The 24,084-nt window shown below is 39.6% G+C and overlaps 4 protein-coding genes across 6 annotated transcripts; 2 read left to right on the top strand and 2 right to left on the bottom strand.

The window, feature by feature from the left end:
* The first annotated feature begins 441 nt into the window (after nucleotides 1-441).
* Nucleotides 442-7,473, top strand: LOC18992783 (epidermal growth factor receptor substrate 15-like 1). 2 transcript variants are annotated; one of them, XM_006416220.2, is made up of 14 exons: nucleotides 442-956; nucleotides 1,594-2,242; nucleotides 2,330-2,866; nucleotides 3,162-3,380; nucleotides 3,466-3,689; nucleotides 3,987-4,061; nucleotides 4,315-4,386; nucleotides 4,471-4,569; nucleotides 4,672-4,743; nucleotides 4,815-4,929; nucleotides 5,213-5,281; nucleotides 5,481-5,781; nucleotides 5,914-6,022; nucleotides 6,215-7,135. In XM_006416220.2, exons 1-14 carry the CDS (start codon nucleotides 810-812, stop codon nucleotides 7,133-7,135), a joined length of 3,609 nt encoding a protein of 1,202 aa, XP_006416283.1. In that variant the 5' UTR covers nucleotides 442-809. The 2 variants fall into 2 exon arrangements, with proteins under 2 accessions (XP_006416283.1, XP_006416284.1); XM_006416221.2 differs by having other exon boundaries at nucleotides 1,594-2,866; nucleotides 6,215-7,473.
* A 573-nt stretch (nucleotides 7,474-8,046) lies between these two features.
* Nucleotides 8,047-12,187, top strand: LOC18992782 (NAD kinase 2, chloroplastic). Its single transcript, XM_006416219.2, has 8 exons — nucleotides 8,047-8,298; nucleotides 8,620-10,470; nucleotides 10,586-10,707; nucleotides 10,793-10,934; nucleotides 11,030-11,254; nucleotides 11,399-11,473; nucleotides 11,628-11,729; nucleotides 11,870-12,187. Exons 1-8 carry the CDS (start codon nucleotides 8,062-8,064, stop codon nucleotides 12,071-12,073), a joined length of 2,958 nt encoding a protein of 985 aa, XP_006416282.1. The 5' UTR covers nucleotides 8,047-8,061; the 3' UTR covers nucleotides 12,074-12,187.
* A 218-nt stretch (nucleotides 12,188-12,405) lies between these two features.
* LOC18992781 (protein translocase subunit SECA2, chloroplastic) lies at nucleotides 12,406-20,488 on the bottom strand. Its single transcript, XM_024152349.1, has 31 exons — nucleotides 20,192-20,488; nucleotides 19,829-19,963; nucleotides 19,635-19,704; nucleotides 19,437-19,501; nucleotides 19,205-19,325; nucleotides 18,927-19,018; nucleotides 18,781-18,846; nucleotides 18,622-18,686; nucleotides 18,471-18,558; nucleotides 18,245-18,310; nucleotides 18,024-18,139; nucleotides 17,516-17,606; nucleotides 17,290-17,373; nucleotides 17,115-17,207; nucleotides 16,909-17,004; nucleotides 16,717-16,802; nucleotides 16,336-16,414; nucleotides 16,130-16,243; nucleotides 15,855-15,950; nucleotides 15,663-15,726; nucleotides 15,264-15,553; nucleotides 14,824-14,879; nucleotides 14,544-14,661; nucleotides 14,360-14,440; nucleotides 14,012-14,091; nucleotides 13,806-13,860; nucleotides 13,600-13,669; nucleotides 13,306-13,495; nucleotides 13,081-13,204; nucleotides 12,916-12,990; nucleotides 12,406-12,824 (listed from the first exon to the last, which is right to left on the bottom strand). The coding sequence occupies exons 1-31, from the start codon at nucleotides 20,369-20,371 to the stop codon at nucleotides 12,660-12,662; spliced, it is 3,171 nt and encodes a 1,056-aa protein (XP_024008117.1). The 5' UTR covers nucleotides 20,372-20,488; the 3' UTR covers nucleotides 12,406-12,659.
* A 181-nt stretch (nucleotides 20,489-20,669) lies between these two features.
* On the bottom strand, nucleotides 20,670-23,953 carry LOC112084055. Of its 2 annotated transcripts, none has more exons than XR_002897982.1 (7): nucleotides 22,328-23,953; nucleotides 22,107-22,162; nucleotides 21,716-21,988; nucleotides 21,394-21,630; nucleotides 21,178-21,297; nucleotides 20,941-21,059; nucleotides 20,670-20,844 (listed from the first exon to the last, which is right to left on the bottom strand). XR_002897982.1 is itself a non-coding variant. In XM_024152350.1 (7 exons), exons 1-7 carry the CDS (start codon nucleotides 23,934-23,936, stop codon nucleotides 20,824-20,826), a joined length of 2,445 nt encoding a protein of 814 aa, XP_024008118.1. In that variant the 5' UTR covers nucleotides 23,937-23,953; the 3' UTR covers nucleotides 20,677-20,823. The 2 variants fall into 2 exon arrangements, 1 of the variants encoding a protein (XP_024008118.1); XM_024152350.1 differs by having other exon boundaries at nucleotides 20,677-20,844; nucleotides 20,941-21,069.
* Nucleotides 23,954-24,084: the final 131 nt, after the last annotated feature.

The following is a 24,084-nucleotide window of genomic DNA, read 5'->3' as shown; positions in this document are numbered from 1 at the left end:
AATGATGTAAAATCGATCCGTAAAAAAAAAAAACTTATGTAGATTTGATGAATAACAGAAATGACTTAACTATAAAATATGCTTGATAAATTTTCTATGATATCTCTCTAATACCCCCAAAAAACTATCTACAACGAGGAAACTATGTGAACTGAAATCGAAAAGAAAAACTAGGTGAAGAACAACTTCCAACTACAGAAAGAAAGCTATTTTAGATCTCATTAAATTCTATCTTTTGATCTACAGAAAAGATCTATGTTTGGATTACTATCATCGATCCTCAAATGATAACATCTCAAATAAATTCCACATAGGTCTAACATCTGTTGCCACGGTAAAAGGAAATGCAGATACTTTTTTTTTGTTTTTTACATCAAACTCTGTCCGTATTATAATTTGCATCTCGAGGTTCTTATACGATCTTATAGAAAAACATTTTTTTTTTATCATAACTTTCCCAAAATCTTCTCTTCCATCGCTGTACCGGTTTCCATCTCAAATCCCGGGAATTGAATTGTTTCTCTGTCGGAGAATCGTCATCGACCTCTGTTACTTCTCTCCGCCTCTCGTGGCCGTCCCTCTGTTCACCTTTGCCGATCCCATTTCTCCTTCCTTTCAATCGAAACTCCCTTCGATCCGGTGTTCTCTCTCCTACTGATCTACGATTGAGCTTGGTTAGCCTTATGTATTAGGGCTTTTCTACGCATCTTGTATGCCGAGATTGGATCGCTTTCTTCTGTGCTTTTTGATGCGGAAAACTTCTGGTCACTGTCTTCGCTGCTAGATTTCGGATCATCCTCCGTTTTCAAATGGCAGCGCCAAGGCCGACGGGGAGCCAGGATCTGTTCGATACGTATTTCAGGAGAGCAGATTTGGATGGAGATGGTCATATCAGTGGAGCTGAGGCCGTCGCTTTCTTCCAAGGCTCGAATTTGCCTAAACACGTCCTCGCTCAGGTTCTTCCGCGAAATCTGCATCTATTTCGTTAATTTTTTTTTTTTTTTGCTTTTCTTGCTGATTAATGCGATACGGTGGAGAATATTTCTTCGGGTTCCTATAAGTTTTGAATTAGATCTTTGATCTGTGGGTCGTTTGTAGTAAAATGTGACGTATTTTGTCAAATTGTTTCTCTGCCGGGTGGTTGCGAGACCTCTCAATTCATTCTGGAGCTTATGTAATTCTAGTGGAGAATCCAGTTCGATGTCGACATAATCTGCTCTCTAAATTTTTTTTTTTGTAATCTGTACTGCGCTGTTATTAGATTGGCACATCTGGTGATACGATTGAACTGCTGCTATCAGATAAGGCAGTGTTTTTGTGGATATGTTTAAGTTATACGTTATCTTTACTATTGGAGAGTGAAATTTGAATGCATGTATAATATTGAATGATATCGAAGCAAGCTAGAAGTATCTACTTGTCTGTAACCATGCATGTATAAGATACGCAGAATTCCCTCATTCCATGCATGTATAAGATATGTTGCTGAACTGTAGACGGATTGGCTTGGATATACGCTATTTCTGAGCGTCTATTGTATAGTTATTCTTTGGATTGTTAGTGTTATAACTATTTTTTTTTCATCCCTTCTAGGTATGGTCCTACGCAGATGCAAAAAAGGCTGGTTACCTTGGTCGAGCGGAGTTTTATAATGCCCTGAAGTTGGTAACAGTGGCACAAAGTAGACGGGAATTAACTCCTGAGATAGTGAAGGCTGCAATCTATAGTCCTGCTTCAGCCAGTATCCCTGCCCCCAAAATAAATCTTGCTGCAACACCCTCTCCGCAGCCCAGGGGAGTTGTGCCTGCTACACAAGCTCAGGGAGCTACATCAGTGCCATCAGTAGCGGCTGGTATGAGAGGAACTCAAATGGGTGGAGCTGTAAGCACTAGTAACCAACAAGTAGTCCCGGGCCAGCAGAACCAATTTACCGGGCTACCTCCATCTCAACCACAGCAAAATTTTCAAAGCCAGGGTATGCCAGCGGGAAGTACTAATTTGCCTCGTTCTGCAAACCAACCTATGCCATCTAATTTGCTCAGTGGTAGAAGTCTTGGGCCCTCTGGGCAAGTGAATTCTCAAATTCCTACGAGTCAGAGTGCATATGGTTTGACAGCACCCAATTCAGTTGCCAACCATATAGCAAAACCGCATATGACACCTGCAGTAATAAGCTCTACAACAGCTAGACCTCAAGAATCAGCGCCTGTGCACAAGCCCCAAGATTCATCTGCTCCTTCAGGTACTCGTGCTCCAGATGCTCCATCTAATCAATTGGCCTCAGGAAACGGATTTTCCTCTGACTCGCTTTTCGGAGATGTGTTTTCAGATGCTTCCACACCGCCAAAACAACATACCACGGCAACTACATCGACAATGGGCATCTCATCTGTTTCTTCCGGAACTGTCGTGGCTCCTGAGGTTGCACAGTCTGTAGTTAGGCAAAGTTCAATCCCACAACAAGGTTCATTCAGCCAGCATCCTGTTGGTGTTCAGAATCAGCTTACTGGAAAATTAGGGCAGCCATTTGTTCCCTCCGGTGCAGCTTCTGGTACAACTGTCCCTTCTGCTGGAGTTGGAATTTTAGCTTCCAGTCAGATGACCCAGCGCCAATCCCAGCCTCAACCCCATCACCAACCCCAAGCCCAGCCCCAAGTACAACACCAACCCCGGCCCCAACCACAACACCAACCCCATCCCCAACCACATCAACCCCAGCCCCATTCCCAAGCCCCTTGGCCAAAAATGACTCCAGCTGATGTCCAAAAATATACCAAGGTTTTTGTGCAAGTTGACACTGATAGGGACGGAAAGATCACTGGGCACCAGGCTCGGAATCTGTTCTTAAGTTGGAGGCTCCCGCGAGGTAGGCTACATTTACTATTTTTTGTTGCTCATCCGTTAGCAGTGGTTTAGTTTGGGTTTGAGCTTGTGGTTATAGTGGTGAACGGGAATTTTTATTTAGGTGTCACTACTGTAGTTATTTGTATTTGTTTGTACAGTATTGAATATTGATCAACTGGCGGTTTTGGTGCATCTTGAGTAATTCATGCTTTGGTCTACGTGTAGACTATAAATCAATAGTGATATTAATACTGTCTCAAAAATTTATTGTTAATACGTTTTTTTGTGTTTCTCAATGCTGTTCCTTGGTATTACAGAGGCATTGAAGCAGGTATGGGATTTATCTGATCAAGATAATGATAGCATGCTCTCCTTGAGGGAGTTCTGTATTGCGGTCTATCTAATGGAGCGTTATAGAGAGGGCCGACCTCTTCCCCCAGTGTTCCCAAGCACTATAATATCTAGTGAGAGCATGTTTACGCTTCCTGGCCAATCTGTGGCACCACATAGCAATGCATCCTTGGGACATCCACATGGTAATGCATCCCTTAAACCTTTTTCTGTATTACTTGCATTATTCTTCTGAAGTATACAGATTCATTCTTGTACCAAATATTGTAGGTTTCCAACAGCAACACCTTCATGGGGCCTCGAGACCACCAGCTATTCCCAAAGGAAAGCCTCCGAGGCCGGTTCCTCTCTCTCCTAGTGAGGGAATGGTCCAGCCCACTCAGCCAAAGCGTAAAATGCCCGAGTTGGAAAAAAACCTTGTGGATCAACTTAGCAAAGAGGAACAAGATTCCCTCAACTTGAAGTTTGAAGAAGCAACTGCTGTTGATAAAAAGGCACTCTCTGGTTTCTCTTTTATTTTAATTTGATAATGTGGTCAATTTCTTAGGTTAGCGTGAGTCTTTTTCTTTTGCCCACCTTCATATGGAACTCATATGAAATAGTTGTAGATTTCGGTAGTCATATACAAGATTAGAAGTTTCCAAGTTCTTTCACCTTACTCCCTACTTTTGACAATGTTTGTGCTTTTCTCGCATAGGTGATCAGTTATCCATGTAATCTTTACTGACGTAACGTAGAAATTTATGTGACTGCCATTCCTGTTTTCAAAATCCTTTTATTTTGGTCTTCAGGTGGACGAACTTGAAAAAGAAATAGCTGATTCCAAGCAGAAAATTGAGTTCTTCCGTGCTAAGATGCAGGAACTTGTAAGTATCTCTGCTTGTTTAGTTTGGTATTTTCTTTTCCAACATCTTTTCTGTAATCACTTATTTGATAACCAGAAGTAGAGTCAAAAATAGTTTGACAGTATGATCGTATAATCTTTGGCTGTTTGATCAGGCTTTTTTCTGAAGTGGTCTCAAAAGTTCTAGGAATATAGTTGTTTACAGGTCCCTCATATTTATTACGAGCGATCAGTTTGTTTCTAAAACCTTCTCCCTTTGGTTCCTTGGGTGATAGGTTTTATATAAGAGCAGATGTGACAACCGGTACAATGAGATCACAGAGAGAGTCTCGGGTGATAAACGTGAGGTATACAGTTTCTGTTGCACTGTGCTTCTATAATGGTATTAGAGATCCAGTTTGTGTGCCTAACATAATCAACCCGTAATCCAGCTTGAATCTCTAGCAAAAAAGTATGAGGAGAAATATAAGCAGTCTGGCAATGTAGGCTCTAAATTGACTATTGAAGAGGCCACATTCCGCGATATACAGGTAATTTAGAAGTATCATCCCGGGAACATGGTTTACTTTGAATTGTCTGCAAGCTGGATGTCTCCGTCAAAAAAATATGATAAACCGCCCTTTCAATTGCAGGAGAAGAAAATGGAATTGTACCAGGCAATAGTCAAATTTGAAGAAGGCAAGCTTGATGATAGTGTTGTTAAGGTAAGCCACACGTGCGACCTGGTTGATTGAATTTGATTAGTAGCTGTAGTTTGCTGAATGTTGTTTTGTAGGAGCGCACTGAACATATCCAATCAGGCCTTGAGGAACTGGTTAAAAATTTGAATGAGCGCTGCAAACAATATGGAGTACGTGGCAAACCCACTTCGCTGGTGGAGCTTCCTTTTGGTATAGATCTACCCTTTCTCCTTTCAAGATAAATATCACCTTTAGTATTATATTCTCTCGATCAGTGGCAGGAATGGTTACCACCTTTCTTGGCTGTTCATTTCAGAATCTAATAAATCTATTATTCAAGAATTTGCGTAAATGTTGATGTTTCTGTACAACACGAAACTCAGTATATTTGTCTCTTAATGTATTGTTGCTAGAAATACTTCTATCTATACAACTGTATACCTGCTGTATATTCCTGTGTTTATAATTCATGGGATTTCCTGGCTTTTTACAGGTTGGCAGCTTGGAATCCAGGAAGGTGCTGCTGATTGGGACGAAGAGTGGGATAAGCTAGAGGAGGAAGGTATACTTGCGGTTTATATTTAGATATTGACATACTATTGTCAGATGAGAGTATCGAGGAGGATGGCTTTAGATGTTTAATCAATTTTCTTGTTTCTTTATATTTTTTTTTTTTGTTGGCTGATCTGCCTTCCAAAATAGGGTTCGGATTTTGAAAATTGAACACGTGAACCTTGCACCTAATATTTCTCCACTTCCAGGGTTTGCCTTCGTCAAGGAGCTTACACTTGATGTCCAAAATGTCATAGCCCCACCAAAGGAAAAAACATCTGCTTGGAGGAAAGAAGTTAACGTCTCTTCAAAAGAAGGTGAAGACGTTTCATCCTCAGATGTTGAGTCTAAAACAGAGAAAAAGCCAAGCAGTGGTGAAGAGGGTTCTAAGAAGGATCCAGCATCTGAACATTCAGAAGGTAAAACAGATAGAAACGGATCTGTGGACGACTCTTATGTTAGAAAGGGTAATGAAGCTGATGGTTCACCCCAGACCAAAGATACGAGAAGGTATGTTTGTTTTAGACCTTGTGTGTTTTCGATTGCATCTTTCTTAACTGTGGATATTGCGTGCTATTATAAAGAGGAAGACAGAGTATAATATGTTTACCGTTGTCTACATTTTACTTAATTTTGTAATAGTGAAAATGGCCATGATGATGGTGAATCTACTGCTTCTGCTGGCAAATTTGATTATGACTCTCACGATGAGACAGATTCAGTTTCAAGCTTCAACCCTGACAACGGAAAGGTAAAATATGCTCATCGTGCTCTATGTATCATTTTGCAGATCCCAAAATTTCGGGTTTGTCACATTTGAATATCTATATTTCTTTTAACCTTTACATACCTACAGGAAAGAATCATCATTGTTCTGATTAAAACATAAGGAATGGTTTACCATCTTAATCTAATTATTTTTGAGTGTTGTGTGTTTACGCAGGACAAAGATCGTGAGAAGCATGATAGTGGCTTTGGATTCGGGTTCGGATTCGATGACTTCAGCATTAAGCCTATAAAAACGGGTTCCACCCTTTCAAGTGACTTCCTCCCTCCTAAGTTGTCCATATTTTCTGATTCCGTCCCAAGCACCCCGGCAGAAGCAAACGACGCTTTCATTGCAAAACCTTCCTTGTTTGCTGACTCTGTCCCGAGCACCCCAGCGACAACCACTGCCTCTTACGCAGGCAACAAATCATTCTTTGATGACTCGGTTCCTAGCACTCCTGCTTACCCAGGAAACTTGTTTCCGGAGAAGAAATCATTCTTCGATGACTCGGTTCCAAGCACTCCTGCTTATCCCGGAAACTTGTTTCCCGAAAAGAAATCATTCTTCGATGACTCTGTCCCAAGCACTCCTGCTTATAGCACGTCAGATTTTGGTGGGAAGCCATTTGCATCAGAGACTCCTCGTTCAGACAACTTGTTCCCAGGAAGAAGTCCCTTCATGTTCGACTCTGTCCCAAGCACACCTGCTGCACACGACGACTTCTCTTCCAACAGTTTCTCCCGCTTCGATTCATTCAACAGCAACAACAACGACGCTTTCTCTCTATCCCGCACAGACTCGATGCGCAGCACAAGCGAGCCCGACCCATACGCATCCAGGTTTGATTCTTTCAACTATCAAAGATATGATTCCTTCAATGCACAAAGCTTCGATTCATCTAGCAACAACTACACATCCGAGACACCTAAAGCCTCATTGACGAGATTCGACTCAATCGGAAGCACCAGAGACTCTGATTACAGTCACGGATTTGGGTTCGATGACCATGACCCGTTCGGTTCTACGGGACCATTCAAATCAACGACAACTACAGCAGAGACACCACGGAGTTCTGATCACTGGAATGCCTTCTAGCCCCAAGCCCACGTGTGATACGAGTATGATCACATTATCATATAGTCGGAAGAGTCCTTTGTATTTCGTTTGTTTGGTTTGCCCTCTGCTTGCTTCTCTCATTTTTATTTGTTAATATATAATAGTTCTTTTACCAATTTTTTTTTTCGGGTTCTTCTAAGGATTCATTTTTTTTTTAACGAGTGTCCTTTTGGTCTCCGAGTAGTGTTTCTTTCTTTGCTCGTTTTGTTATGATGAATAATGAATTTTTATGTCCCTGTGGAACAAAAAATTACATTGTACCTTTGTAATCGTATGGATAATTTTCAGATGTTTGTTATATTAGATTGATTGGTATTTTGGCATAGTCCATATTTACTGTTTGATTTATATGTTTCTCTTTTGTAAATTGATAATGAGTTTGTTAACGTATGTTAAAATCTAAGTTATCAAAGAATTCTGTTAGGAGCAGTTAAGCCATGTATTGTTCTATTGAACTTTAGAATTCTGGTGAAGCTGCTCAAATCTGATGGATAAAATTCAATGCTTTGTTCGTTGTCCATGGTAATATATAGTAAAATGAAGAAATGAATGAGCTAATGGAATAGTACAAAAATTTGAAGAAAATAATCAGTTCCAAGTCCATCTTATTCTCGTCATAAACAATTAAAAAAAAAGAAAAAGAAAATGCAGATTAAGTGTGAGACGAAGATTGAGGGGGGATTTGGCGCGTGGAGTCCACCCTCTATCTCAAGTGTCAATCCAGTCACCATCAAAGTGGAAGAAGCACAGTTTTTATTGAACCCCTTCGGCCATGAAGAGGACGAAACCACGAGGTCCACCAAATCCCTGTAAAACTCCAAAACTTGATCTGAAAATATCAACATTATCCGCCACTCCGGTCAAGCGGCTCTCTCGTCGTTGTTGCGCGTACACCAGTTTCTCTCATGTTCCTATGCTTCTGCCCTTGCTACGTACCTCACTTCCTCATGAGTCGGCTATCTCCGGCCACCGGAATCTCTCCCCGCCTCCACTGCTCCGTTGATTGGACTTCTGATGGACGATTGCTTCCGTTCGGCTTCGGATTCCGGAGAAACGAGGTCCAGCTTAAACGCCGCTTGAGATTTGTGATCAGGGCGGAGCTATCTCAGGCCTTTTCTCCGGATTTAGGTTTGGATTCTCAGGTTATTTGCGTCTCTCGACTTCCTTCTTTATATTCATCGTCACTTCATGTTCGATGAATTGTTCCTGCCGTCTATGCTTTCATTTTTGTTTTCTGCAAAGCTCGCTCAAATTTTCTGCGGATCTTTAGCTAATTCGAATCGTTCAATGGCTTTAGACGAATCATTTGCTGATCAGAGTTGCTTATATTTTAAGCTGTTTTTATTCTTTCAATTGAACGAGTTAAAAGCTAGATTATTTGGTTTTTTTTTTAGGTTCGATCTCTGTGAGTTTTTTCTTTGTTATGTACTGGTCGACTAACTTCATTTACTTGGATCTTCAAGGCTGTGAAATCCCGTGATACATCAAACTTGCCTTGGATCGGTCCAGTTCCAGGGGATATTGCTGAGGTTGAGGCGTATTGTAGAATTTTCAGATCAGCTGAGCGATTACATGGAGCTTTGATGGAGACGTTGTGCAACCCTCTGACTGGTGAATGTCGGGTACCGTATGATTTTTCACCCGAGGAGAAACCATTATTGGAGGACAAAATAGTGTCTGTGCTTGGCTGTATATTATCTCTTTTAAACAAAGGAAGAAAAGAAATTCTCTCAGGGAGGTCATCATCTATGAATTCATTTAGTTTGGATGATGTAGGGGTTGCGGAGGACACGCTTCCACCACTTGCCATTTTCAGGGGTGAAATGAAACGGTGTTGTGAAAGCTTACACATTGCCCTCGAGAATTATCTGACCCCCGATGATGAAAGAAGTGGAATTGTCTGGAGGAAACTACAGAAGCTTAAGAATGTCTGTTACGACGCAGGTTTTCCACGCAGTGATAATTATCCTTGCCAAACACTTTTTGCGAATTGGGACCCTATTTACGCATCAAACGCGAAAGAGGATGCGGATTCCTACGAGTCTGAGATTGCATTTTGGAGGGGAGGGCAGGTAACGGAAGAAGGATTGAAGTGGTTAATTGAAAAAGGATTTAAAACTATTGTTGACCTGAGAGCTGAAAACGTGAAGGATACATTCTATCAGGCAGCACTTGATGATGCAATTTCCCTTGGGAAAGTGACATTGGTGAAAATTCCAATTGAAGTCAGGATGGCCCCTTTAGCTCAGCAGGTCGAACTGTTTGCTTCTATTGTATCAGACAGCAGCAAAAGGCCAATTTACGTTCACAGTAAAGAAGGTGTTTGGAGAACGTCTGCGATGGTTTCCAGGTGGAAACAGTACATGACACGTCCAGTGACGAAAGAAATTCCAGTTTCTGAAGAGTCAAAGCGTCGGGAGGTGTCTGAAACTATGCTTGGATTGAATGTTGTAGTATCTGGTAAGGGTGTGCCTGATCAGCATACTGATAAAGTCCCTGAAATCAATGAGATTGATAATAGCTCTGTTTCAAATCAGAGCAAAAAATCTGGAAGCAATGAGGGAGATACTTCTGCATCTGAATTTAATATGGTGAGTGATCCTCTTAAAGCTCAACTTCCACCAAGCAATATTTTTTCAAGAAAAGAGATGTATAAATTCATGAGGAGCAAAGGTATTGCTCCTGCTGGTTATCTTAGTAATCAGTCCAAAAAACTTGGAATAGTGCCATCTCCGCAAGTTTCATATACTGGAGTGACAAACGGATATCATATTGCTGATAAAGATTCCGTAGGAGGACTTGCAGAGACAAGAAACTCCAATGGAACCCTTCTACCTGCAAGGTCTCAAAGTTTAGATTTTAGCAATGGGAAGGTTCCAAATGGAAATGTGCATGCTTCTGATGACAGCAATACAAGTATGTCGGGTAACAGGGGAAATGGCTTCTTTGCAGAGCCTATTGTTGTGGCTCCAAGTGATAACTCAAGTGGCCCTGTAGTTTCACAATCTGTTCGAGAGTCTCAGAGAAACAATAGTGCTTCTTCGTCGGATTCCAGTGATGATGAAGCTGTTGGAATTGAGGGAAATATGTGTGCTTCTGCCACTGGTGTAGTAAGGGTGCAGTCGAGAAAGAAAGCAGAGATGTTCTTAGTCCGAACCGATGGAGTATCTTGTACAAGGGAGAAGGTAACTGAATCCTCGCTAGCCTTCACACATCCAAGTACTCAACAACAAATGCTTCTTTGGAAAACTACCCCAAAAACTGTTTTACTGCTAAAGAAGCTCGGGCTAGAACTCATGGAAGAAGCTAAAGAGGTAAACGCTTTGCTTTTCAAACCTAGAAGATTATATAACCCCCTGTTGTGCATCAAATTTGCCTGAAATTTAGGATACTAATGAAAAGTTGTTGTTCTTTCGAATTTGGTTTCAGGCTGCATCTTTCTTGTATCACCAAGAGAAGATGAATGTACTGGTCGAACCTGAGGTGCATGATGTATTTGCCAGGATTCCAGGGTTTGGCTTTGTCCAGACCTTTTACATTCAGGACACGAGGTACAAGAATAAGTTAAGTGGTCATCAGCTAGACTATCAACAGCTCGATTATGATCGACATTGTTTTGCTTTGTTTGAATATCAGCGATCTCCATGAAAGGGTTGATTTTGTGGCATGCTTAGGAGGGGATGGGGTGATATTACATGCATCAAACTTGTTCAAAGGAGCTGTCCCTCCCGTCGTTTCATTTAATCTGGGTTCCCTTGGATTTCTCACTTCACATCCAGTAAGCCTTTCGACATGCTCTGTTTAGTTACTATGCCTTAGTATTCTTTTCCTTTCGGCAACCTTCTTATTTTTTTAATATCTTTTTCCATTTAGTTTGAGGACTTCAGGCAAGACCTCAAACGAGTCATCCATGGGAATAACACGCTAGATGGGGTTTATATAACTCTTCGAATGCGTCTACGTTGCGAAATTTATCGTAAAGGCAAAGCAATGCCTGGTAAAGTGTTTGATGTTCTGAACGAGATTGTTGTTGATCGAGGATCAAATCCATACCTTTCTAAAATCGAATGTTATGAACACGACCGTCTTATCACCAAGGTTTGTACCCTATTAGTTTATTTTCGTACCATAAATATCTAAATTCTTAAGCAAGTGAGAATATCTCAGTTGCATGTTGTCAAAATTCCACTTCATTGATAAAAGTTTACTGTTCTTGTGTTTTGAAAAATAATGTTATTATAGGTACAAGGTGACGGAGTTATAGTAGCCACTCCTACAGGAAGTACTGCTTATTCTACAGCAGCAGGAGGTTCCATGGTAAGCTAACTTAAGAGTTACTTTCAACCCCTGCATTGCATACCAAAATATTTTACCTGATTGTCAACTATGAGAAGTATTATGCTTACAATTTCAGTTAACGTGAGTGCGCAACCCTTTTCTATATGACACTTATGATTTCCGAAAATGGCAGGTGCATCCAAACGTTCCTTGCATGCTGTTTACTCCAATCTGCCCACATTCCCTGTCGTTCAGACCAGTTATACTTCCAGATTCTGCAAAGCTTGAACTAAAGGTTAGACTTTAGATCTTTAGAGCAAATACACTTTCCCTGTTAGGTAATTAGAACCACCCAAAAAATGCTCTAAGCTCATGAAAACCTTATTTATGGTTGCTGTTTGAAATGCTGACAAATTATGTCTAAAACAATAACAGATTCCAGATGATGCTCGAAGCAACGCATGGGTTTCGTTTGATGGAAAGAGAAGGCAACAACTTTCAAGGGGAGATTCGGTGAGAATATACATGAGCCAACATCCACTCCCAACTGTCAACAAATCTGATCAAACCGGTGACTGGTTTAGAAGCTTAATCCGTTGCTTAAATTGGAACGAGCGTCTTGATCAAAAGGCTCTTTGATGATTCATTCATTCTTCAACACATACATAAACACAGAGGGGTACAGGTCTGTTTTGTTTCAGCCCTCCCTCTTTACTGTACAGATTCATAACCTCTATAATTCACTTCGTACAATCTTCAGTTCTTCACAAGGGAAGCCTTTATTAATTTACTGAATCAATATTTTTTTCCCTTCCTTTATCATTTTTACCTCTCAGAAAATAAAATGATTAGTGTATACAGTAGATTAGCTTTTTTATATAATTTTTTTTAAACTTCTACAGTAGATTTGTTTGTCTACGAATACTTCTTTGCTAAAAAAAGGCCTCAAGTTGATGTCTTTTCGCCCAACGTTTCAATAAGCACGGATTGTATTATACGTATCATACTGTAATATCGCGAATAAATATTTCTTGTGTTATAACAAATTTACAAACATAGATCAATAATAAACAGTGACATTTTACACTTATTCATTCACAGTACTATCAAATTAATGAACATAATATGTAATCAAACTTGAGCACTGATGGATAAGTTACCTTATATTCTAGCATTTGATTCTATGAATGTAGTAGGGAATGCAAGGTGTGAGTCGGTCTGAGTCTTACGATACGAATAGTTCTTGGGATTCCATCGGGGATGACCAGTACTGCAAGATTGATTCTATGGTTAGCCTTCTGGTCGCACTTAGCATTGAGATGAAAAATCGACATCCATCGATTTTATACTCTTCAAGAGGGTTTCTATGCGCAAAACTTCTGACATTCACCTGTTAACATTAAGATTTAACATTTGAGTATCAGACAGGGAGAAAGCGAAAACAAAACGAAAACAGATAAGGATCATAACGGTGGATATACCGCTGAGCTTAGTTTATTCATGTTCACGAGATGATCTCTCCAGAAGCAATCCAACGTCTTTAAGAGAACCGCTCTCTATTTCCAAGATAGCAAAATTCGATCAGACGTTGTAGTTAAGTGTCAATCATATGTGTATACACGCAGAGACAAAAACAATACATATACCTCTATTTCTTTCACGTATCCATCATCAAAGCCAGATTCTTGAACAACATTCAAGTACGAAGCTATCAGATAATCACCGAGGAACTTCCTGAGAAGGTTGATAGATGTTCGGTACCTCCCACTCCTACAGAGGATATCCTTATAGAGTAAAACTCAACGTCTTTCGCAAAGGGACGCACGTCCACACAACATATATACAAAGTCTCTATTAGCTTAAGCGCTCACCCGGTCAAATCATCCGAGCAGATATCGAGCCAACGTCTTAGAGAAGAATTCTTTCTGCGAATTCCCCTGAAAGCGTTTGGAGGTTTTGGCAGGTGTGGAAGGTAGAAGTCTTCCATATCTATTGAACTTGTCTCATGCAGGTTTTCAAGGGACTGTAACATGGTTCCTTCGGTGATCCCAGAAAATGACTCTGATAGTGCTTGTTGTTAGATTTCATGTGATATAAGAGGTGTTTTGTTCTCACGAAGCAAGAAATTGTCAAGTCCATAAATGAAGACATAAAAGCAAGCTTACCATCCAAAAGGTTCCCTGAAATAGCCATAAACTCCTTCAATAACTTGGCCAAGCTCCAGTATCTTGGATGCTGCCACAAGAAATAAGATAATAGAAGATGAACATTACAGCAAAAGACTGACAACATTTAATATTTTTTGGGGGGAGAAAGGAGCTTTGCAATGACCCTTCTGTGACAGATTGTACTGGATAAGAGTTTTATTTACCTTCTGTGGATCAGAATTTCCAACGACAATTTCATCTACAACAGCTTGCATGTACCTGAGAAATGATCATGTGGTTAAACGAGTGACATTTCATACTCAATAGGCAGCAGTTGAAGAGCTACACACATAACATATGCTAAAATTTCAATGTCAACGGCTTCCTTTCACATGGACATGAAAAAGGGTACTGCAAGCTTAGCGCTTACTGGAATATATGCTGGGAGCAACTTTCGTTATCACCCGTCAAAAGCAGTTGTCTTAGGTCATAGACATGCTTCCTTTGAACCTAAAATAAAAATAAATGGTTGATTAAGATATGCCACACATATAGTGGACTACATATAATACGAAGTCAAATTGGTCACCCGATAGCATCGTCTGGGAGACGATACCTGTTCAAGTAGTATACTAGGAATGGTAAAGACGAATAAAAGTGTGCTACAAAGTAAAGAGCAAAACAGCTGTAGTCTTTAAAACTTCTGTTCAGGTAACAGATATATATTTCCCTATGGTCGAAATGGAGTTCCAGTAAAGGTAGTTGGCAGAGCTGGTACCTCTAGCACTTCGTCAAACTCGACCAGGCTTTTTCTTATACCAAAGAAGTATTTCTCTGCATTAATCTGGAGAGCTAGAAGCTACAAATGCCAAATGAGATGACCCGGATTAGCAGAAGAATACCGATTTTGAAGGAAAACCAGTGATGGAACCACAACGAAAATAAAAGAATGAAATACTTACCTGTTTTACTATTGTGTCACCTTCAATTGGTAAATCTTCATCATTCGTAATCTTTGATATAAGCCTCACGGCCCACTCAGTATCAAAATTGAACTTCTGGAACATCTCATCTTGCAAGCTGTAAGCAAACCAACAGTTACATAGGAAAGACTGGTATTATCCCAATCATTTTCAGATGGTGCAAAGTTCATAATATCAAAGCAGTAAAGTCTCTATTTACCTAAGTGAATTTGCTATTACAGAAGTTTTCCCAGTTCAGGAAAATAATATATGTGATTACCTTACCATAAACCGCGTGGATCCAGGATCTCCTTGCCTTCCAGCTCTGCCACGCAGCTGTAAGAAAAAATATGCAGGCGGAAACATTGATGATTAGCCATCTAGTCATTTGATTTCATTAAACAGGACAAATGGTGCATGTGGTATTGATTTCAAGGTCTCTACCATCTCCACAATAAAATGATTATTTGGAACTCATGATTCGGGAGAAAAAATTAGAATATTTCCCTCAAGAAAAGAAAAAATGAATGATTATGTTCAACGTACTACCATGCCAGACAGTAGTCCGAGAAACATAAATTTAAAGGTTCGCAAGTCAAAACAATATAGTGGAAGAAAAAGATTTGGGGAAAGCGTTTCCTTAAGGACCTAAAATACTAAAAAAAAATTAGCACAATTGAATAAAAAAAAGTAAGGCAAAGCAGCAAACCAGTTGCTTACCTGGTTATCAATCCTCCGAGACTCATGCAAAGATGTCCCAATCACATGAAGACCTCCAAGCCTCTTTACTTCAGACCCTTCATGCAGACAATGGGCCTCACAGTCCTGCAAGACGGACAGATAAGCCAGAGCAATAGCAGGGCCCAAAGGGTACATTTCTGACTGCTCGTTGACAAGATTCTGCAATTCCATAGGATCCATTGTCTGGCTTTTCTCTAAAGATTCGGTGACCACGGACTTTGCCTTTTTCCTCGTCCAGCTTTTACTTTCACTTTTGCCAACATATTTTGCTGTGTCAATTAAATCCAAAGAAGATATCAAGTAAAGTAAACATCAAACATGACCCATTGAGTATGCGCGGAAGTTCAGATATTGAGTGTGAAAAGTTGAGAGGCATACCCATTAGAGAAGCTCTGGCAAGCAAAGCTAATGAAGATGGTCCCACTTTTATTTTTGACAACACCTGACATAATTTACAGGAAAGATCAATTATTCTACAATGGGATAGAAGTGTATATACAGATGATCTGACTTTTATCTTTAAGGATACCATTAAAGAGCTCATAACATGAATTCTTTTGCAACTAATACCTTCTGTGATAATTCACTGTCGTCAACATCATCTGCCAAAACTTCACTTGTTAGATATGAAAGGATGCTATCCTCTATGATTTCCCTTGCAAGCATCTGCAAGATTACAGCCACAAGAACGTATCAGATGTATTTTATCGGGAATAAAAACAAATTGAGTACAAAGCCAAATGCCCTCAAAAGTAAAGTCATCAAGAAGACACTCAATCAACTTCAGGTCATACAAACATCTTGAAATAGTGGATTTTTTTTTTTTTTTTTTAAATCCGATTTACCTTTGGATTTCCTCCCAGAATAATGTCAGTACCCCTCCCAGCCATATTTGTAGAAATGGTGATGGCATATTTTCTTCCTGCTTGGGCTATAAAATCAGCCTCCCTAGCAGCATACTGAATGAAGTAAAACACAATATTAGAACTAGCTGATATCATATGAATGCTATGTTGGTTTTGCTATGCAGAGAGATAAATTCGAGATCTACCTTGGGTCGTGCATTCAGGACATTGTGAGGAATACCCCATTCTTTCAGCAGTGCTGATAGATATTCAGAATTCTCTACACTGCAAATTGACGCTAACTTTTAAATAGCTGAAAAGCATACTGTGTGTTTTAAAAAGAAATAAAGTGTTCCTATCATCCTATGTAGTCCTCCTTGGTTCATTATTAATTCTGCCAACATAAACTACAAACTTGAAAATGAAATTCTACATGTATCTATGTCAATACCACAAGAAAAGCGAGCCTGAATCTTTCTTCTGTATACTTTCAATTGACATCAGTAAATGCAATATATTTTGAAATCCTGAATAATTGCCTCAGATGTGTCAAATGATGCTGAAGTGGTTTAATCACATGGACGTACCTTGTTGTTCCTACTAAAACAGGTCGACCTTGTCCGAACATATCTTCAACTTCTCGACGAACATATTCCCATTTACCTCGAGCAGTCTAAAATACATCATACCAAAGGGATGTAAGAGAAGGAAATATTTGTTTACATTTTATGAATTATATGAAAGAAGCAAACATAAATGTGAGTTTTAAGGTCGCTAACCGCAAAAGCTTGTATAGGTAGATCGATTCGAATATTTGACAAATTGGTTGGAACTTCAATAACAGGTATCTGGAACATTTTCAAAAATTCTTTTTCCTGCAAGAAGTTGAAGAAACAAGTGTGCCAAACTGCCTTGTCTAATCAAGAAAATCATATCTTTGAAACAGATTAAGGAGGTGGATCAAAGTAGATCCCCATGTACATACTTCTGTTTTTGCTGTCCCAGTCATCCCGGAGAGCTTTGGATAGAGTTTAAAGAGCGACTGATAGGTGATTTGGGCCACAACAATTGAATCAGCCTAAATCAAAGAGTTTAGTTTCGTGAGCATAAAATTTTGGAGGCATTGCTTTAACCACGACTTATGAGTCTGTGTGACAGACCTGAATTTCGAGACCTTCTTTAGCCTCCACAGCCTGGTGGACTCCTTCAGACCATCTCCTTTTCTCTTCAACTCTTCCAGTCAACTGAAAATATTTGAAATCCTTAATGAACTTTCATATTGTGTTAAATCATATAAGATATAAATGAAAGTCCAATGACTAGCTATCCCACGTCAATTTTATGAAATGAAACAATGAGTACAATTGAAGTCAGAACTACTTATACCTCATTAATTATAAGTGCTTTCCCATTTCTCACAATATATTGGACATCACGCTTGTAAAATTCTTTAGCTTTTAAAGCATTCATAACAAACCTGCATTAATAAGAAATTCCAATAACCAGGGGTAACAAAGAACTGCACGGAAACTTTGAACTAAATGTGAGAAAAAAACTAGTTCGAAACAGGGAAAAAAAAGAACTACATAGATAACTCCATGATTGGATTGCGAATATGAAATAAGATCAGGTAAATCAGTTTCTTACTAAGAGAATCTATTTACTCATATTTATATATGTACGAATATCCCTTTGCTAATCCCACTATTCTTTGTTCAACCATATGCCATTATTCTACCTTTTGCAACCATGAATATCCCTTTGCTAATCCCACTACCTTTTGTTCAAATCTGGAAATCCCCATTCAAAGTTTTTACTACTAATTGCCAACCGCCAAAGTCTTACGTCACCATTTGGAACACAAAGAATATCAATGATAGTAGGAAGTAGATACCTTGCCCATGGATCATTTTCGTCCCATAAATCACCCGTATCAAGAGCCATTTCAGCAAGAGATATACCTTCCTCCGTGAGTTCCACTGAGTTCTCTTTCAATTCAACTTTGTAATGCTATCAACAAGATTTTCAAAAATAATTTAGAAAATCATTTCCCGAAACAAAAGAAAAAAAATTGGTCGAGATAGAATAACAGAAAAAGGAAAAGGTAAAACTCACAATATCTTTTACGAGAAGTTCAGCCACTTTAGCAGCAACTGGATATCGTGCGGCATTTTCATTAGCCTGTGATACAAGCACAACAGAAAGGACTCCGTCAATCTTTGAAATTATGTCCCAATGATATTGCTTTTCTTTCTCAGTTGCATGGGCTATTCTTAACCAGATTCAGGTCTAAATATCCAAAGAATAAAACTTTTAAGCTTATCAAAATGAACTGTATTACCTCACCACTTATTAGCAAAGGATTTCTGCCTTCATCAATGAGCACTGAGTCCACTTCGTCAACTATTGCAAAGTGAAATGGTTTTGGCCTGAAATTCATAAGCTGTCACTATTGAAAAAAACTGAGGAGTGAATAGATTAATGGGATCTACCATCTCATCACAAGTTGTTCACTGTTTGAAGTAAGGTTATCTCGCAGATAATCAAATCCAAGCTCCTGAGACATGCACAAGTGTTAGTAGGAGGAGATGTGAGATACAAAAAAAATAGTATAACCCAAGGAGAACAATTGATATGAATGAAATACTTGCCGAGTTATTGGTGTATGTTATATCACAGCTGTAGTTGAATTTTCTCTCTTCAGCTTTCATTCCTCTCTAATTGTTGACGAAAATGCCATAAGTTTTCAGCGCTGTAATTCAGACGTTAGAATGCAAATAGCACCTGTGAAACCTACCTGAATGAGACCAACTGAAAGGCCTAAGAAGCGGTGAACACGACCCATCCATTCTGCATCACGCTGGGCCAGGTAATCATTCACAGTAACCACTGCCACCAGAAAATCATACCAACAGCTTTAGCTAGATTTTAAATGACACGCTTTTCATTGGTATATCATTTTCGATCAATAGTGCGCGAAAATTGCGGCAACTAGGCAATACATCTCATGGGCTTTTCTCAAAGTATCAGCAATTATCTAGTCGTAAAGTTGTTAAGAGAGAGCAGACAACATACCATGAACACCCTCGCCAGTTAATGCATTAAGATACGCAGCTAATGTAGAGACTAGTGTTTTCCCTTCACCTGTCTTCATCTCCGCAATGGATCCATCATGAAGCACTCCTCCACCAATTATCTGATGCAACAAAAACCATAAGCATAACTAACAATATCTGTTCAAAAATGATAGAAATGCACCCCAAGTAATAGTATGGATTACAGTTTGAGAGTATAGATATAGACAGACCTGCACGTCAAAATGACGCATTCCAATTGTTCTCTTTGCAGCTTCACGAACAACAGCAAACGCCTCTGGAACAGGGAGAAACATACACAAACAAAAATAAAAAAATGAGAAAAAAAAAGCATTTGCAAAGATTTATCAAAGCAAAGTAACATTCTTAAGATTAAATAAAGTAAAATCCACGTAAGGTTTTGATCAAACCAGCTTGCATATCTGCTAGGGACTCCCCTCGCGCTAACCTTTCCCGAAATTCTGCAGTTTTTGCTTTCAGCTAAGGAAGTAAACAAACAAAAACCCAAATTCATCAAAAAAAAAAATATATACATATATATATATATATATCATATCAATTGAAAAAAAAAAAAAGTCTCAAGCAGTGAACATGAAGTTGAAACCTGTTCATCGGAAAGGCTTTGAATATGTGGTTCGAGGGAATTGACAGATTCCACAAGACGATAATAGTCCCGCACAACCCAATAATTCATGCTCGTAACATCTTGTAAATTCCTCTTTAAGCGACCCAAATTCCCCTAAAATATGGATGATATTAAATATAAATATATAAAAATCACTGAGAAGCTTGAGAAAATAAATCCCATCCTAATCTCATAAAGTAAAGCATCGCACGAAAAAAAAAAAACCTATGAATCAAACACTCGCTAGAAATCTTATTAAGAAGAAAGAGACAATAGAAAAATACTAATGAGGCAAATGATCGAACAGTTGGTGTGCAACAAGTGGTATCAGTTATAACACACCATTAGGGAAGCAGAGACACAGCTTCTCCGAACAAAGTGACACCTCTGAATCGGCGCGACAGGTCGAGGGAAAAAGACACCAGAGTAGGGTTTTCTCCATGGATAATTATTACTTCGAGACAGGAGACAAGGAGCTGGGTGGCATGTCTTAAGGTTCGCAAGATTCAGAACAGTGCCCATATTCACCCTAGTATTGCTTTGTTACAGTAACTTTCTTGCTTTCGTGGTCAAGCATCCATGGATAAAGGAGGCTCTTCGTGTCTCACGAAAACGTATGAAAACACTACCGGGAAACGTTTCGCCACCGTTTCACCGATGGGTGGCGCTAAATTGCTGGTTTTAAATGGTCTCACTTAACAATTGATATTTTCACTTTTAAGTCCCTGAAAGTTTTAGTCTTTCGCATTACGTCACTCAACTTTAGAAATTATCATCTTCTTTGTGTGTTGATCTGATCTCAACGTATTAGCAAATTCTATAAGAAATAAGAAAACTGCGAATCACATATATTTTTGTATACTGTATCAACAAAAGCATTTCATATATACACGTGATTTGTTTCTAGATATACACTTCTTCCTTTGACGAGAGTAGAAAATCTTCAGGAACAAGATGAGAAACTGTAGTTTTTGTTAGCATCCACTGTAGTATACCTGGAAAATGGAGACAAAACTCTCGCCTTGTCACAGACCATTCTCAACAACAGAGGTATTCACGAACGCTAAAAGAAAGATAATTGCAACTATCACCTTGATGGTTTTATCCGCAAACCCTGCAAAGAGCTTGCCTTCCCAGTATAACAAAGATGTGATAACCGAAGAACCCGGGATCGATCCAACGTGAGTACAGTCTAGAGATATCTCATCTCCTGAAAATTCCTACAAACGGATGTTTGGAAACAGTTAAAAATGGCATAGCTTTTTACCCTTATGATAAGACATGTGGACAATTCATCATTACATCGGGTATAGAAGCTAACGAATTACCTCTACACTGACAGTTTTGTCCCAACCTCCAGTAAATAGCCATTTACCGTTCACGGCAATGCTGAGAATCGCACCACTCTGTATTTTCATTGACTTCATCAATGTATCATCCCTCCATATCTGTAAACAAGAATCAGAAGAGTCCAGGTTTAGAGACTGAGAATAAGATTGAAATGAAGCAAGCTGAGCAAACTGTTTGGAAGGATAGATATAAACCTGTATATCTCCGTTTTGATAAGCTGCCACCAAGGTTTGGCCGTCTACAGCTAGAGACAGAATAGATCTTACAATACCTTGAGTCTCTTCTCCCAACACCGTCAAAAAACTGTGGTCGCTTAGACTCCACAATCGTACGGTTCCATCCCAACTTCCGCTGTATAGTACTCCATTCAGCACAACAAGCGTTGAGACTACAGATTTATGACCAGTCATAGTGCAAACCAGGCTTCCATCCTGCGAAAAACAATCGATCACTTCAATCATAAGATGATAGATGTTAACAGGACAAGCTTAACGGTGTACAAGAAAACCAACGTACTTGTAATGACCAAGCTTTGATGGTGTTATCTCCACTGCCACTATACACATATCCATCTTCTGAATATGCCAACGCATGAATGCCAGTATATCGCCAGTCTTTTGGCTCGTACCACTTTCTTAGTGGCTGTTCTTCCAGAGGGAAGCTAGTGCTCCATACAAATATACCTCCTCCACTGTCGCCACTGACACATACTGATTCTGCTCCCTCGATGTATATCAAAGCCATTACTCTCTCCTGATGACCTTTAAATGTATGCACATGGGAGAACTCCTGCATATATAAGTAGGCCTTGTTACTACACTGTACACATGATAGGGAGAAAACTATGCCCTAGAAACCAAGCTTTATAAATCAATCAGAGAGGTATAAAGGATGGTGGCATCTGTACCTTCAGAGACCATATATGGATATTTTTATCAATCGAGGAGCTAAACAGAAACCCACCTACACATAGAAAAGAAGAACAGCATACAATCTGAGCATATAAAGAAGGAATTTAAATAACACTCTTGGAAGGAAGATGTGTACTTTTTTTATCATTCCCCAACAAAATGTAAAACTTTTTTTACAAAAAAAGAAAGAAAGAAAGAATCAAAACATAAGGTGTACCTCCAACCGCTAAACTTGTGACACTGTCTTGGTGTCCCCGCAGGTCTTTAGATTTTATTTTACCTTCTGAGAGTCTTTCAACAAAATCTATGTCAAACTTGCCCTCCTCTGCTCCACCGCTATTTTCCATTCCAGGCACTTCTTCTTCTAGTTCTCTGGATCCCACTACTACAAGGTGGCATAATTCACCTAGAACCACACAAAACTCTTTCCTTTTCTGAGATTTCGTCTTATGCAATCCAATCATATAAATTAACCTACGATTCATGACCAGCTCCCTGTAGCATTTCCACAGATCAGTTAAAACTGGACGTGCCTGAGAATCAAGACAGCAACTTTGGCGGATAATTTCAATTATCGATTTAAACTTCCCACCAAGTTTAGATTCCAGAATAGAACTTAGTTTCTCCGTAAAACCTGTGTACAACACCAAGAGATCCTCAATTTGCTCTTCACATTCTTTTGCATCCACACCATTTACATTTTCAATCAGCTCCTCAGAAAACCGTTTCCCAAGAAGAAGCTTGAGGAGAAGAAAACAAACTGGCCAGACGTCAGAGCTATATGAAACCAAATACTTTGAGCTGGCATTTAATTTCAACATGTTTTGTTCCTTCAACAATTCAAACAACACCTCGGAGCTCATAAAAATACCCTCTTTTACTAATCTATTCAAAATCATTCCCATTTCCAAAGCACCAACTGGTTTGCTGCAAGAACTGCTTTCGTCAGAGATGATTCCATACACGATCCTTCCAATTTCCAGCAATTCAATCAAATCAACATAAGCATTCCCAAACTCGTCAAACTTCACACAAGAAACACTCAAACAGCCTGTGATTACCCCTTCCTTATGCAAATTGAGAAGCGCCTCACATATTTGCATACCGATTACTGCGAAACATGACGTCTCATCTTCATCTAGATAATCGAATTCCTCACACGAATATCCAGTAAGCTTCTCACCAACTAAATACAGAACCCCATTCTTCAAATCACCCCACAAGCCAAAAACTTTAGAGATACCTCTTTGTTTAACAGAGATGATCGTATCAAGCTCATCTCTCTCCTCCTCTCTCATCTCCCATAGACAACTCATCATCCTCTGAACATAACTATACTTGAGAAGAGAATCACAATCATCATTCAGGAACGAAGCAACCCGTAAAAGACTCACCCTCGAATCATCTTTCAACCATCCACATAAACGACGAGATGAACCAAAATCACTACCTTCACTCTCCACGTTCTCCACGGAAACGGCGTCGTGGAGTAGGATCCGATCCTTCCAAGTGGTGTAGAAGTCGTCAGACCATGATCGAGTGACGAATTCAATGGGCTTTTTCAAATTCTTGCCAGGTTCCAGCGTAATCCGCGAAACCGAAGGGAATAATCTGAGAAGATCGATGTTTTTGGGTAGAGCTGATGGTCCTTGAGGTGGAAACTTGACGAGAACGGTGCACGCCGGACATCGGATTGTGTTCGGAAACTTCTTGGGAAGGTTCTTCAGGCACTCCTCACACGCCGTGTGTCCGCAGGAAAGCACGCGAGGAACTGTGCACTCGCCGTCGTAAGACTGTAGACACACCGGACACTCCGGTGGCTCCATCACCAGCAATTCAAACCTCCGATAAACAACTGAATAAATACGACACCGTTTTGTACTTTAGATCAAAGTTCGGAGATGAGGTCAGTTCTGTAATAAACTATAGGGGGTTTAATGTCATTTCTCAGTCTCAAATTCCCACTTCTATGTT

The sequence above is a fragment of the Eutrema salsugineum genome, unplaced genomic scaffold, assembly GCF_000478725.1.
Source record: "Eutrema salsugineum unplaced genomic scaffold, Eutsalg1_0 scaffold_5, whole genome shotgun sequence".
Lineage (NCBI taxonomy): Eukaryota > Viridiplantae > Streptophyta > Magnoliopsida > Brassicales > Brassicaceae > Eutrema > Eutrema salsugineum.
Note: the sequence above shows the minus strand (reverse complement) of the source record. Positions and strands in the feature narration are given on the sequence as shown.

Bases quoted from the DNA above. Each gene is read 5' to 3' on its own strand.
- LOC112084055 (XM_024152350.1), bottom strand. From the start codon at position 23,936: ATGGAGCCACCGGAGTGTCCGGTGTGTCTACAGTCTTACGACGGCGAG. The intron at 21,989-22,106 runs GTACAGATGCCA...TTATATATGCAG, and splicing joins TCCATATATGGTCTCTGAAG to GAGTTCTCCCATGTGCATAC. The intron at 21,631-21,715 runs GTACGTTGGTTT...TGTTTTTCGCAG, and splicing joins TCAAAGCTTGGTCATTACAA to GATGGAAGCCTGGTTTGCAC.
- LOC18992781 (XM_024152349.1), bottom strand. From the start codon at position 20,371: ATGGGCACTGTTCTGAATCTTGCGAACCTTAAGACATGCCACCCAGCT. The intron at 17,208-17,289 runs GTCTGTCACACA...TCTTTGATTTAG, and splicing joins AAGAAGGTCTCGAAATTCAG to GCTGATTCAATTGTTGTGGC. The intron at 16,244-16,335 runs GTAGATCTCGAA...TACTTCATTCAG, and splicing joins TCCTGAATGCACGACCCAAG to TATGCTGCTAGGGAGGCTGA.
- LOC18992782 (XM_006416219.2), top strand. From the start codon at position 8,062: ATGTTCCTATGCTTCTGCCCTTGCTACGTACCTCACTTCCTCATGAGT. The intron at 10,471-10,585 runs GTAAACGCTTTG...ATTTGGTTTCAG, and splicing joins TCATGGAAGAAGCTAAAGAG to GCTGCATCTTTCTTGTATCA. The intron at 11,255-11,398 runs GTTTGTACCCTA...ATGTTATTATAG, and splicing joins ACGACCGTCTTATCACCAAG to GTACAAGGTGACGGAGTTAT.
- LOC18992783 (XM_006416221.2), top strand. From the start codon at position 810: ATGGCAGCGCCAAGGCCGACGGGGAGCCAGGATCTGTTCGATACGTAT. The intron at 2,867-3,161 runs GTAGGCTACATT...TTGGTATTACAG, and splicing joins AAGTTGGAGGCTCCCGCGAG to AGGCATTGAAGCAGGTATGG. The intron at 5,282-5,480 runs GTATACTTGCGG...CTCCACTTCCAG, and splicing joins GGATAAGCTAGAGGAGGAAG to GGTTTGCCTTCGTCAAGGAG.